Raw genomic sequence first — 14,706 nt, 5'->3', positions numbered from 1 at the left:
TGGCGTGGGAGGGTGGGACCTGCGTCGGGGGCGGGGCCTGCGGCGTCCAGTATCCTAGCAACGGTCGGGGGTTGGGGTGTGGTGTTGAGCGGCCTAGACCTACAGCTGCTGAAAGAGAAATGGATGGGTTGGGTGCAAGTAACCCCTTCTCAGTAGAAAGTGACAACCCGATTCTGGACCTGGACCTGTATGATGCTGACAGCAACGAAAACTTGGACCCAGGGCTGCTCAAGGAAAAGAATGGTGAGGTGGCCTGGCCTCGCCCCCTAGATGGCCCACCTGCAAGCAAGCCTCACTCAGGCGCAAGTTCTGTCCACCCAGAACGCAACACTCCCCGGGCAGTCCCCTAACCCGCAGGGCCCTCCAGAGGGCTCCTGGCTGCCTATGACCTCAATGGTTGGGGGCCCAAGGCCACACAGTGACGGCGCGTCCACCACCGGCCCACAGACTCGTCATTCTCAGAGCCAGTCCCGCGGCTTTTGACCAGCAGCTCACGGTGGCAAAACCTGACCCTACGCGCCCGTGCCCGCCAGCTGTGGCTGCTCCTCCGTACAGGTCTCCACAACATCGTGGAAAAGGTGCGGCTCACCCGTGGCATCTGCCTTGAGGCCTCTTTCCTGGTTCGGCTCTTCCCCTAGGGGTCCCCAGCACAACCCCAGCCAAATCCTCCCTGCTCCCCTGGGTGGGTGCACTGCCTCCCCCCACTTCCCCCAAGTTGATTGCAGGCCTGTACGTCCTGGCTTGCAGGAAAAGAGAGCAGAGCTGCACGTAGCACGCTTGACGCATGGGCTGGAGCCACTGCGCTGCCTGGAGGTGGCAGCTGGGCTGCACTCTGTGGCACAGGACCCAGTGGGCAGACGCTTCGTGGTGCTGGACGGCGCAGGCTGCCTGCACCTGCACAGAGAGGACGGCTGGGCCCACGAGAAGTTGCTGGCGCCTGTGGCACTCACAGGGCTGGTGGCAGTGCTGGGCCCGCTGGGCGCCGTGGGCCGCTTTGTGGGCTGGGGCCCCGCGGGCCTGGCTATACTCAGGCCCGACCTCAGCTTGCTGTGGCTGAGCCAGCTAGGAGGGGTGGGCAAGGCGCCAGGCCGTGAGCCCATCTGCTGTTTGCCGGTGCCCGACCTGGGCCTGCTGCTAGTGGCAGAGGCAGGCGGCAGCCTGGCGCTCTGGAAGTTCCATTCAGGGGGTCGCTGCCTGGTGCAGTGCAGGTCACCTCTGCAGCTACCACTAAGCTCCATGGGTGCGCTTGCACGTCTGGCTCTGGGGCCCCTGCCTCCCGACCACGTCCTGCGCTGCTTCGCTGCCTACGGCTCAGCCGTGCTCACCTTTGATTTGCACACCTGGGCTCTCACAGATGTGCGCCAGGATCTGCACAAAACGTGAGGCGGGTGGGGGGCCCAGGGACGGGGAACGTGAGGCGAGTCCTTGATGGAATGCCTGTTGTGGCTGGGACACAGGCGCGTACACGAGGTGCTGAGTCCAACTGGCCTTCCCCCCACTACTAGCACCATCTCTGACCTGGCATACTGTGGAGCGGCAGAGGCGATGGTGACGGCTTCCAGGGACAGCACTGTGAAGGTGTGGGAGTCTGACTGGCAGATCCGGATGGTGTTTGTGGGCCACACAGGTGCGCCATACCAAGGTGGCTCTTGAGGCCCATTCTCTCTCCACCCTGTGTGCAGCTCTCTGCCTTAGAGAGCTCTGAGCTGTCCAGAATCTCCGCTGGCTCTGGCCACGCTTCTCTGCGCTGGCAGCAACCCGGGCTGACAGCTCCCCTTCCTTTAGTCCCTCGTGCTCCCGAGTGACCCGCGCCCCTCCCACAGGCCCCGTGACAGCTATAGCCGTGCTACCGAACACGTTCCTGGTGCTGTCGGCCTCACAGGACGGAACGCTGCGCACGTGGGACCTGCAGGCGGCGGCACAGGTGGGCGAGGTAGCGCTGTGTTGCTGGAGCCAGGACATGCCGTCCAGGCGCGTGAACCGCCTGCTGGCGCCCGCAGGCCCCGGCTGGCCTGTGCTCTCCCTGCGCGCGAGCAGCTTGGAGCTGTGGCGCCTGCGCGAGCTCTACTCACCGTTGGCGCAGCTGTCTGCGCCGGTGCTCCACCTGCAGGTGGCGCCGCCGCTGCTGGCACCCTCGCACCTGCCTCTGCCCACGCGCCTCGTGTGTGCGTGCGCCGATGGCTCCGTCTACCTGCTGTCTGTCGCGACCGGGCGCACCGTGAGCGCGCTGCTGCTGGAGCCCAATGACTGCGCGGCTGCCGTGGCCTACTGCCTGCCACGCGAAATGCTGTGGTTGCTGACACGCGCGGGACACCTGGTGTGTGCCAACGCGGCGCGCTGCCCCATGCGCGTGCTGCACCGTGTGTGTCCGCCACCTCCCCCAGCACCCAGGCCCTGCTGCCTGCACCTCTACAGCCACCTCACAGACCCCAGCAGTGCGTTTGCCAGCTGGGAGATTGTGCGCCAGCACGGGGGCGAGCTGTGCCGAAGCTACACAGCCTGGGCCTGGAAGGACAAGAACCGGTGGGTGCCAGAGCCAGCGAGGGCCAGATGTGGCGACAGGGCCCTCGCTAACAGGCTATTGTCACTCATAGGTACCTGCCGGTGGTGGGGCACACAGATGGTGCGCTTTCGGTGCTCGAGTGGTGCTCATCAAACACCGTCTTCCATACAGAGGCGCACAGCCCGGGCCCGGTCACTGCCATTGCGTCCACCTGGAACAGCATCGTGTCCTCGGGTCAGTACCTCCCCACCCCCAATAGCCAGCCTGGGAACCCTTTCCCTCCCCAAAGGCCCAGCCCTGGCTCCCACCTCCACAGGCGGAGACTTGACAGTGAAGATGTGGCGTGTCTTCCCGTATGCTGACGAGAGCCTGAGCCTGCTGCGCAGCTTCTCCTGCTGCCACCCAGCCGTGGTGCTCTGTGCACTTGGGGAGCGGGTCACCGTGGGCTTTGAGGACCCAGACAGTGCCACCTATGGCTTGGTACAGTTTGGCCTGGGCGACAGCCCACGCTATGATCATCGGCCCCAGGATGACCCCATGGACCACATCACTGGTGAGGGGGCAGGGCAAAGGTGAAGCCCAGGCCACCATATGGTTCTGGTCCCTGACCCTGAGCCCCGGCCCCCAGGCCTGTGCTGCTGTCCAGCGCTCAAGCTGTGTGCCTGCTCCAGCCTGGACTGCACCATCCGCATCTGGACAGTGGAGAACCGCCTGCTGCGGTAGGCTGGGGCCAGGAGGGTGGGAGGGGCTGGGAGCCTGGGACAGCCAGCTGGGCTCTCCTACCTCTGCCTCACCAGAGCCCAGCAGCTGGACAGGGGAGAGAGAACCTTGCCCCTGCTGTTGCCTCAGTTCCCTGCTCTGTGGAGCAGGGCTGGACTCTTGCCCTGGACACCCCTCCAGGCTCCTGCAGCTGAATGGCCCCCCTCAGGCCTTGACCTTCTGTAGCAACAGTGGGGACCTGGTGCTGGCGCTGGGCTCCCGCCTCTGCCTGGTGTCCCACAGGCTCTATCTGCCCACATCCTACCTGGTTAAGGTGTGCAGTGAACACAGGGTGGGCAGGGTGGGGCTGCTGTGGGCAGACGAGCCCCCAGGCCAGGGCTCTAGCCTCCTTTCTCCTGCTCAGAAGCTGTGCCGGAGAGTCCCTGATGTGGTAGATGACCCTCCGCTGCCGCTGACCAGCCAGGAGTCGCTGACCTCAGCCCAGCTGCAGCAGCTCGCCAACCTGCGTGGGGCGGCCAGCCTCAGGTCCGCCGGCAGGGCCACTGAGCTGTCCTGGAGGCCCCCACCCAGCTGCCTTGGGTCAGGGCCTCATGTGCCCAGCATGAGGTCTCAGGGCTCCTGGGCCACCGCAAGCCTGTCCTGGCCCTGGCATCCCTACTTCTGGCTGTTGGCTGTGCTCTGCCAGGGGCCTGGCCACCCCCTGGGTCCTTGTCCCAGCCTCTGCTGATCCCACTGGTCATGCCACCCACTGTCCCATCTGTGCTCATCCCTGTCTGCAGCACGGCCTTGTCTTTCATCCATCGCCAGACAGCAGCGCCTCAGCAGCCAGTGTTGGAGGAGGTGGGGTGGGTCCTGACCCCCTTACCACCCCAATGCCCCAGCCTTGCCCTCTGCCCAGGCTCAGGCCACTCCCCTTTGGTCCCTGGGGCAGGCCTGTGGTTGTCTGGGCAGCACATGGCAAGGCTCAAGGAAGAATGGGCTGACCTCTGACCCCCACCCCAGGACTTGGAAGCTCTAGTTGCCCGGGACCGAGACCTTCGGCAGCTGAGACTGGGGCTGGTGGTCCCGGCGGCCCGGCCCCCACCCTCCTGGCAGCAGCGCCAGGTGGCCTTTGACAACTACCTGCGTCTGATCTATGGCCCTGGCCTGCTGGTGGGTGTGGGGCCTCCCCCAGCCCCAGCCCTGACCCCAGCCCGTCCCTTGGCCCTGGGCCTCTGGCACAGCCTATCTGCCCTGCCCTTCCTCCCAGGGCATGCATTCTGAAAGAGAGTCCCAGCAGTGGAGCACCGTGACCCTTGCAATGGAGAGAGAGACCTGGAATGCGTGCGCCCTGCCCAGAGCTGCCCCCAGTGTCAGACAGGCTGGAGTCTGCACTGAAGCCCCAACAGCCCTGCCCCCACAGGGCCTAGGGGCCCTGAGCCAGTGCTTTGTTCGCCCTCCCCGAATCACCTTGCCCATCCCACCCACCCGCCGGAGGGTGCACAGCAGGGCATCCCAGGTGAGGCCTCCCACCCCTCCCAATCTTCCACCCTGACCTTGTGATCTCTGCCCCCCACCCTATGACTCCTCCTCCCATGCCTCAGCTGCTGGCCCGTTCCTCCCTGAGCTGTGCCCTGGGCCTCAGTCTGGACCTGCAGCTGCAGTCGGAGCGGCTCCATGGGGAAAAGCCTGTGGCCCTGGACCCACCATCCTCCCACTTGCAGCACAGGGTGAGGGGCTCAGGCAGGTGGGTGCTGCCCACCCAAGGGCAGAGCTGCAAGGGCACGGGGTTCCATGCTCAGCTCTGAGCCACTGTCCTGTCCCCAGATCCCCCTGCTGCAGAAGAGGCGGCCCAAGGAGCTTCTCTCCAACCTCAGGGGCTTCTTTCCCGCCACTATTCAGTCCTACAAGGTGAGAGCCCCTTGGTCTCCCCAGAGGCACCTCCCTCCAGGGGCACCCTTCTTGTGCTCCCCATCTTCTCTGTGCTGCAAGCCTTTGTGTCCAAACCTGACCCGAGGGCCATGCCGACCTGCAGCCCTCCCCCGCCCCCGCCTGGCCCAGTTTCGATGCTACTGTTTTGTGTGTGCCCTGACTCCTTGCACTCTGGGAGGCGGCTGCCAGTCCAGGGACTCTCAGGGCAGACACTGAGCAAAGCCAGAGCCTCTGCCAGCTGGTCAGGCCTGCACAACCCCTCCCTAGTGAAAGTGCTGGGTGGGCAGGTCTCCTATGGTCTTTGTCTGGGAGACCAGAGTCCCCTCCCTTCAGGGGAGCAAATTCAGCGGGAGCTGGCCCCTTGCATCCGCCACCTTCCCATACTCTCCCACCTCAGATGCCCAGACAGGCCTCAGCCCCTCCCCCAACACATATCTGGCACTCTCACCTGCCCAGGTGGGTCACTGATCCTTCCAGCTGCTGCACCATCTACCCAAGCCCTCAACAGCCCCCTCTCCAAGCTCCTACCCCTGCCCCATGCTTCTTATAGACGTCCCTGCCCCAGGGCTGGGGGCTAAGGCCCGTGGAGAGCGTGTGGGGTGTCAGCGTTCCCCAGCCGCCAGCGTTGCCCAGCTATCCCTCCTCAGTTACCACAGTTGGTGGCTTACCAACTGCCCTTCCACCTGATTTCTGAAGTTTCTCTCTGCCTGTGTGTTGTGGGCAGGGAGTGTGAGCCCAGTTCAACTCTTGGAGACCTGGCGGGCAGCGCTGGGCTGCTGGCCGGGGTGCTCTGCCAGGGCGGTCTCTGGGAGGGGGTGGAGTTCAGGCCCTCAGCCCACCCTGCCGTGCTCCACCTGCAGTACTTGCCGAAGCCCATCCACTTCCCCGGCTGCGTGCCCAACTCCGTGGTGCTGCAGCAGATGTGGCTGCCCCGGGAGGTCGGCCGCCTCGGAGCCCTCGCCCAGCTCACCAGCCGCCGCAGACTTAAGGCAAGGGGCAGGGCTCGGGGAGGGCTCTGCAGGAGAGCCCGAGTCCCCACAGAGTGCCAGCGGCGGCCACTCACGCGGTCCCCTCCGCAGCCACTCGAGAGCCAGGACAGCCTGTGGCTGCCGCGGGGCATCAGACGACACCGTGCCGAGTGGCAGCAGAAGCAGATCCAGTGGTTGGGGGACGAAGAGGAGGAGGAGGAAGAGCTGGATCTGGACTGGACCTCAGATTCCCTGAGCCCACAGAGACAGCGCGAGGAGCCTGAGGAGCCCGAGGCTCAGGTAGGCGCCCCAGGCTGGGCTGCGGGGAGGAGCGGGTGGGGAGAGGCAGGGCCTGCAGCTGTCCCCCCCGACCTCCCCAGAGCTCCGAGTACTTGACCCCGAAGCCCACGAGCTCCTGTGATGATGCTGCTGCCGGGACTGAGACCTCCTACCACCCCGGGGACGCCTACGGCCGCTCAATTTGGGAAGAGCGCTACGGGCATCTGCCCAGCTTCCTGCAGTTTTTCGTCTGCCAGAACTGGTTCAAAAAGCTGTTCCCCATCTTCACTCTGGAGGTTTGGGGGAGTCTGGGAGGCCTGGGAAGCACAGGTGGGGAGATGGGGGTGGGGAGGCAGGAGCCAGGTGGGGGTGGGGCAGGGCCTCAGCATGCGGTCCCCGCAGGCATACCCCGAGGCGGGCACGGTGGAGGGCCTGGCCTCTCTGTTCGTGGACCTGCTGGAAGAGGCGTCCTGGGCAGACTGCGTGCATATCCTGCTCGCGCTGCTGCGGCTGCTGCCCGACCTGAGCAGAGACCTCTGCAGCCGGCTGCAGAGCATCCTCCTGCGCTTGCTCAATCTGGACCGGCCCCCCAGCCTCGAGGTGCGCGCCTAGTCTTGCCCCGCCGGCCCCGCCCCGCCGGCGCCCCGGGCCTCCTGCGCCCATCACGCTGCCCTCCTCTGCACTCAGGACGGGACACAGAAGCGGTTCGTGATGCTGGCGCTGCAGCTGCTCCTGGCCTGCTCCCTGGAGTCCCGTGAGGTGGTGCTGGAGCTCATGTCCTTCTTCCTCTACTCCCCAGCCTCCTGCCGGTGAGGCCCACTCTCTACCCCACCTCCCCGCCAGCCGGGGGAGGCCTCTGGATAAGCCACCCACACCTTTCCCAGGCCTGAGCTCAAGAAGCTGCTGGACGGGCTAGGCCTTCAGGACCCGCAGGGCTTCCTGTTCAAGGAGATGATGACCTGGGTCCAGGGCCGGGACCTCGACTCCAAGGCCACGCTGCGCAAATGCTGCTGCCAGAAGCTGGAGGAAATGATCTGGCAGCTGCAGGTCTGGGCCAGCAGGGGTGGGACGGGCCACCTGCCAGTGGAGCCTCTCGCCTTCTCGCGAGGCTTTCCCCAAGTCCGGGGGAGGGGGGGAGAGCCAGGTGAGGCTGGCAGGCTCATCGCCTTGCCGTAGCTCTGTGCCTCGTCTGTCCGCCATGGGCCCCTCTCCCCCACCTCTTGAAATCTTCCTGCTCCTCCCAGGAAGGGAGTCTGCGGCCGGGTTCAGACTTGGATCCAGGGGCAACACTACTCCGACCTCCTTATTAGGGGAGGGGCAGCCTCTGCCTTGGGCCCGGGGCGGGGGCCTGGACTTGCCACCTCCTCCACACATGGAAATCTTGGGGCCTTCTGTAGCCAGGTTGTCAGAGATGCTGCCCAAAGTCTCTGAGACCTCCATTCTTCCCCTTCCTCCCAAGGAGGCCCTGTCACAGAGTTCGATGGTCTTTGGGGCACCCGTTCACATCTCCATGATACCCTCAGTTCACTCCTGGATGCCCTCACTGGTGGTCTCGCCTGGGGAGCCAAACTTGGCCGCCCCTGAGTCCCAGGGTCAGCACATGCTCTCACAGATACGCGTCTGTCAGACCAGACGTGCACTGTCTGAGACACTGCTGCACTTCTGCTCCTTGCCTGGGGCCCACTTGCGCTCCTCGGTGCCGACTGCACTGCCCAACGAGCCACCACCACTGGAGCAGACGCACTGGTCACAGTCGCAGATGCTGGACCTGGGGCCAATCGATGCGCTCAACTTCTTCTGTGAGCAGCAGCAGGCACAGAGCTCCCTGCCCAAGGAGCCCGAGAACCTGCGCCTGAGCCGGAGCCCGAGCCCAAGCCCGCACCCACTGGTGCCCAACACGGTAGTGCCACAGCCCCGGGATCACCGGTGAGTGGGCCTCAAGGCTGCTGGCTCAGGCTGGGACAGGGCCGGCATGGGGCAGCTAAGGGGCAGGCTGAGCCAAACCTACCTTCTTACCCCCTAGGCACTACCCTATACTCCAGCTTCAGGAGGCCAAGGTCCAGGGGTCTCCAGTGAGACTGAGGGGTGAGTGGGGACAGGGGTAGGATTAGACCCTGACCTCCACCTCAGCCCGGGTCCCATGGGGCATCAACCCTGCTCCAAGCCCTCACTGTCCTACTGGCCCCCAGGCCAGATGCTTTCCAGGCTCTGGGCGGGCCGTACCCTCGACAGCTCCCTCCGGATGCTGAAGCTGCCGCTGCCACGGGTGGAACTGCAGCCTTTCCCCCAGGGCTGGCCCAGGCCTGCCCGTCCACTGCCCCCACTGCTTCTGCAGCCCACCCTGCAGCGATACTTTCTGCCTGACGACACGGACCCTGACAGCTACAGCTGAGCTGGCTGGCGGCCTCGCCCGGCCCCATCCCCAGCCTCCCCTTCCCTCTAGCATGTAGTCGGGATGTGGCTCTCCAGCCGGTTGCTTACTCCTGGCCAAGGCCCAGGGCTGGAATAAAGTCCAGAGGCTGCAGTCAGCAAATTGGATGCCACTCCATCTTTGGCGGCTTCTGGGGTGGGCAGGGAGGTCCAGCTGGTGTGTCAGGAACCTGCCAGTGGCCAGTCACATGTGCAAGGCCGGAGCTGGGGGCATGGTGGAGTGGGGGGGTGGGGGACAGGATCTGGGGCGTGATCACACGTGGTGGAGCAGCGTTCCTGGTGAGGTGGGCCTGTCTACCCAGAGAGGGACCCACAGCGTGGGCGCATCCCTGCTCAGGCACTCAGCTGGCATCCATCAGTCAATTAATGGGGTCAAGACGGGAGGGGGCACTAATGGGCCAGCAAGTGGCCAGGTATGGAAGGGAGAGGGGAGGGTCTGGGTGCCACGGGGGTGGGCCACAGTCATTTGATGCAGGTGAAACCAGGAGTCTACCGGCACTTTGTTGCCTTGAGGGTAGAAGGGAGAAGAATGGATGAAGGGGCCCCAAGAAGCAACAGAGGGGCAGCATCCTCTGGACCCTTCAACCTAAAGGTCGCCAGGAAACCGACCTTGTCTGTGAAGTGCAGGGTCTCAGAGGGCCTCGGCTTCCTTCTTAACTGCCAAGACCTCGAGGGGCGCTGACCGCCCCCCTGGGGCCCAGGTGTGCATTGGCTACGAGGACTGCTTTTGTGAAGTGCCCTTTGTACCCTTCTGTCGGGTTCCCTGAGCAGAGATTTCTTTCCTGTGAGTATTTTCAGCCTCTGACTTTAGAATTTTCTTCTCAATGGTCTTATGGTTAGAATTAGTCTCCCACACCTTCCCCATCACCCCCAAACTGTGCAGAGGCTCTTGTTATGGGAGTGCCTAGTGGGTGGCTCTTTTCTAGGCCAAGACGGGCCAGAAGTGCCAGGCCTGGAGAACTGGAAGATTTGACATTTTTATAAAAGGAACTGTGCGTGCTAAAACAAGGAGTGTGAGGCCCATGGTAGTCTGCTTCTACTGGTGTTTCATGTTTTAAATTATAAAAGCTATAAGTGCTTTTAAAAATACAAATGTGAGAAAGTAAGGCAGGTTTAAACAGGTCAAAAAAGCCCATTAATCATAAAAGAAAACATTAATATATTTATTAATACATATTAACATAATTATTTTTAAATTAAGAAATCTATTAATCTAAATATACCATTAAGAGAGTAAAAAGTCCGGGCACAGAGTGGGAGGAGATATCTGTAATACATGTAACTAAAAATGGCTCATCTCCAAAATATATAAAGAACTTCTACAAATCAATAACAATTAAAAAGTCGCACACCCCAATAGAAAAATGTATAAAAAGCTAGAATGGGATTTTCACTACAGAAGAAGTCAAAATAGCAAATATACATATATTTCCTCCACTTCCTAAATGTGTGACCTTAAGCAAATCACCTAAGTTCTCTAAGCCTCAGTGTCCCCACCTATGAACTGGGGGTAATAATGCTGACTCCTCATAGGGCTGCGGTGAGGATGAGATGAATTACAATGTCTAAAGCACTCAGGAATAGTGACGGGCACAGAGTGTGGAGACAGAAAACACAGCTGGACCCCTTCCTCACATCATTTGCAAGAGTAACTTTCAGATGATCGGAAGATTGGAATGTAGAAAATAAAACTATAAATATATCAGAAGGTAATTTAGAAAAGATATTAACTTTCTCAGAACACTCAGAAGGAAAAGATAGGCATATTTACTGATTTTTAAAATTTTTTATGGCATAAAATCAAAGACAAAACTCAAAGTGGATCATATATTTAAATGTAAAGCTATACAAATTTTAGAAGAAAACATAAGAAATCATCTGGACCTAGCAACTGATGAAGAGCTCTTAGACATGATGCCCAAGGCATGGCATATGAAAGAAAAGAAATCAATAAATTGGACTTTATCAAATTTTAAAACATTTCCTCTGTAAAAGGCCTTGTTAACAGGATAAAAAGACAAGCTACAGACTGGGAGAAAATATCTGCAAATGACACATCCCAAGGACACATGTCTAGAATATATAAATGACTTTCAAAATTAACTGTAAACACCAAACAATCCCATTAGAAAATGGGCAAAAGAAACAGACATTTCACCAAAGAGAAGATGCAGATGGCAAATGAGCGCATGAAAAGATGCTCCACATCATTAGCCATTAGGGAAATGCAAATTAAGAAAGGCTAAAATACGGGCCGGCCCCGTGGCGTAGCGGTTGGGTGCTCCAACTCCGCTGCTGGCGGCCCGGGTTCGGATCCCGGGCGAGCACTGATGCACCGCTTGTCGGGCCATGCTGTGGTGGCGTCCCATGTGGAGTGGAGGAAGATGGGCACAGATGTTAGCCCAAGGCCGGTCTTCCTCAGCAAAAACAGGAGGATTGGCATGGATGTTAGCTCAGGGCTGCTCTTCCTCACACACACAAAAATAATAATTAATTAATTAATTAATTTAAAAGAATGGCTAAGGGCCGGCCCCGTGGCTTAGCGGTTAAGTGCGCGCGCTCTGCTGCTGGCGGGCCGGGTTCGGATCCCGGGCGTGCACCGGCGCACCGCTTCTCCGGCCGTGCTGAGGCCGCGTCCCACATACAGCAACTAGAAAGATGTGCACCTATGACATACAACTATCTACTGGGGCTTTGGGGGGAAAATAAATAAATAAAATCTTTAAAAAAAATAAAATAAAACAAAATAAAATAAAAGAATGGCTAAAATAAAAAAAGGTGACACCACCATAGGCTGGAGAGGATGTGGAGCAAATGTGTCTCCACACATTGCTGGTGGGAATGTAGAATGGTCCACTCTGGAAAAGGATTTGGCAGTTTCTTGAAAACTAAACATGCCACTACCTATGACTCAGCAATTGTACTACTGGGCATTTGTCGCAGAGAAATGAAGACTTAACGTCCACACAAAAACCTGTCCACCAATGTCCATAGCAGCTTTATGTGTAATAGCCAAAAACCGGAAGTGACACAGAGGTCCTTAAACAGGTGAATGCTTAAGCCGACTGTGGCACATCCACACCACAGAATACTCCTCAGCAATACAAATGAACAAATTATCGATACATGCAACTACCGGGATGAATCTCCAGAGAATCATGCTGAGTGAAAAAAGCCAGTCTCACAAGATCACATACTGTATGATTCCATGTATATCACATTGCTGAAGTGACAAAACTATAGAGATGAACAGATTAGTGGTTGCTGGGGGTTAAGGATGGGAGCAGGAGAAGGCACAACACAGGGAGGTCTTTGTGGTGTTGAAACTGTTCTCTATGTTGATTGGTTCCAAGAATCTACACAGGAGATGAAATGGCATAAAACTACACACACACCTTGGTTTTGCCACTGTATCATAGCTACATAAGATGTGACCATTGAGGTACCTAGAGTAGGCAAATTTATAGAAACAGAAATTAGATTAGAGGCCACTAGGGGGTGGGGGGAGGGGGATGGAAAATTAATGCTTAAAGGTTACAGTGTTTTGGTTTGGGGTGATGAAAAAGTTTTGGAAATATATAGTGGTGATGGTTGCACAACATTGAGTGTAATTAATGCCACTAACTGTACACTTAAAAATGGTTAAAATGGCCAATTTTGTTATATGTATTTTACTATCATTTAAAAAAAATAATAATGTAAGATACCAAGAGCCATTGAATTTAAGTGGGTGATTTGTATGGTATATGGATTATATCTCAATAAAGCTATTTTAAAAAACACACAGGAGCCTCCTTGAAGGGGCTTCCACTAGCCAAATTGAGGACAATTTGAGGATCAAAAACAATGAGACTAAAGTATTATATTTCCTTGAGAAAAATAGGAATCCATGAGTCCTGGCTGACATAAATAGGTAAAGAGAAAGCTTTTCTTCCTACAATACATGATGAAATTCGAAAATCACCATTTGGGGGCTGGCCCGGTGGCATACTGGTTAAGTTCGTGTGTTTCCCTTTGGTGGCCGGGGGTTCGCTGGTTCAGATCCTGGGCAAGGACCTATTCACCGCTCGTCAAGCCATGCTGAGGCGGGGTCCCACATAGAAGAGCTACAACTCTACAACTATGATACATAACTGTGTACTGCGACTTTGGGGAGAAAAAAGAAAAAGAGGAAGGTTGGCAACAGATGTTAGCACAAGGTCAATCTTCCTCAGAAAAATAAATAAAAAAAAAAAGAAAAAGAAAATCACCATTTGGCAACTATCATAGTAATAATTAATTCAGAGAAAAAAACAATACATGCAAAAACTAGTGATTGAAAGGTGGATGACAAATGGGATATTTACAGTCTCAAAGTATCTCCCCTAAAATATTTATTAACTACAAAGAGAAAAAGAGTAACCCGACAGTGAAGAAGCCTGGGCAACTCCACATTAACTAAGTGATCAAAATAAACATCTCCAGTACTGGGACTAATTGACATTGCGCCACATGATAGGATGCAGTGACAAGAACCCAGCATCACCTCCATGGTATTCCTGCCAAAAATGTATATAATCTGAATTAAATCATGAAGCAACCAGACAAATGCAAATCAAGGAACATGCTACAAAATAGTGGCCAGAGGGTTGGGTCAAGGGTGTAAAGGTCACAGAAAGACTGAAGAGCTGCTCTGGACTAAAGCAGACTGAAGAAACAGACAACACCTTTTGCTAAAAGGTCACTACTGGGATAACTGGTGTAACTTGGGAACTTGACTGAGGTTTCTGGGTCAAGGGTCTAGGAGTTCTTTTAACGTTGCTTTAACTTTGAAATTACTTCCAAAAACTTTGGATCTTTTAATTTATCTTCAGAATATTTAAGTCTCCCTACCTGGTGATTACTGTAAATACTTGCTCCAACCAGTCAAAGCAAGGGCTTGCCCGTTGGTCCTCTGGATACCAGTGGGCCCTGAAGGTGCACATTTTTGTCTCAGTCAATAGTACCCACCAGGGAACATCATTTATCTAGATTATCCATAATATTCCAATTCCATTGCTTGAGAAATTTTCAACTCTTATGGCCAGGATCTGTGTCTCCCGAGCATGTGGTTTCCTTGGAGAGGTGGATACTTCCATGGACTCCTCCACCCTCTTCCTCAATGCAAGGTTAGGTCGGGTGTGAGGCTATGAGGTGCCCTTTCGATGGGTTTGAGCGAGGGGCAAATCCTAGCTCTTGGACCTTATGACCTACTGACTTCAGGGCATGCTGTTCCCTGTGAGTGGCTCTCCTGGGCATCACTGCCCCTAGAAGCGTTGTCCTAGTCCTCAGTGTGAATGGCATAAAAAAGTATCAATCTATTAAGGGGCTTAAAACCTATGTAAAAGTAAAGTATGTAACAAATAATTCATGAGTCAAGGAATAAATGAGGGAAAAAACTTACTGGAAAAGAAGAAAGGCCTCAAATCAATGACCTCAGCTTCCACCTTAAGAAACTAGGAAAAAACAGCAAATTAAACTCAAAGTACGCAGAAGAAAGGAAATAGTAAACTCAAAGTGGAAATCAATGAAACAGAAAAAGAAAACCATAGAGAAAATGAATGCAAAAAATGGTTGTTGAAGATCAATAAAACTGACAAACCTCTGGCAAGACGGACAAAAAGAGAAAGATAAATGACCAGTATCACGAAGGAGAAAGGTGACATCCCTGCAGAGTCTACAGATACTAAAAGGATAAGGGAATATTATGAACAACTTCATAGCAATGATTCAACAATTTAGATGAAATGCACTAATTCCTTGAAAGACACAAACTACCAAAACTCACCCAAGAAGAAAACGGCAACCTGAACAGCCATATACCTATTAAAGAAATTGAATTTGCAGTTGAAAAATCTTCCCAGAAAGAAAACTTTA

General features: G+C 56.2%; 1 protein-coding gene across 1 annotated transcript; it reads left to right on the top strand.

Annotated features, from left to right (window-relative positions):
• The first annotated feature begins 35 nt into the window (after positions 1–35).
• Positions 36–9,004, top strand: WDR97 (WD repeat domain 97). The gene is made up of 24 exons (XM_087447272.1): positions 36–243; positions 448–578; positions 748–1,379; positions 1,506–1,627; positions 1,824–2,523; positions 2,595–2,737; positions 2,820–3,056; positions 3,132–3,222; positions 3,404–3,536; positions 3,627–3,748; positions 4,003–4,063; positions 4,226–4,375; positions 4,473–4,721; positions 4,807–4,932; positions 5,030–5,113; positions 5,995–6,123; positions 6,214–6,402; positions 6,483–6,677; positions 6,784–6,981; positions 7,069–7,190; positions 7,266–7,428; positions 7,841–8,307; positions 8,405–8,466; positions 8,571–9,004. The coding sequence occupies exons 1-24, from the start codon at positions 120–122 to the stop codon at positions 8,771–8,773; spliced, it is 4,833 nt and encodes a 1,610-aa protein (XP_087303398.1). The 5' UTR covers positions 36–119; the 3' UTR covers positions 8,774–9,004.
• Positions 9,005–14,706: the final 5,702 nt, after the last annotated feature.

Source organism: Ceratotherium simum, chromosome 23, assembly GCF_057802395.1.
Source record: "Ceratotherium simum simum isolate JZ-2026a chromosome 23, ASM5780239v1, whole genome shotgun sequence".
Taxonomy (NCBI): Eukaryota; Metazoa; Chordata; class Mammalia; order Perissodactyla; family Rhinocerotidae; genus Ceratotherium; species Ceratotherium simum.
This window is presented reverse-complemented; position numbering and strand designations above follow the sequence as displayed.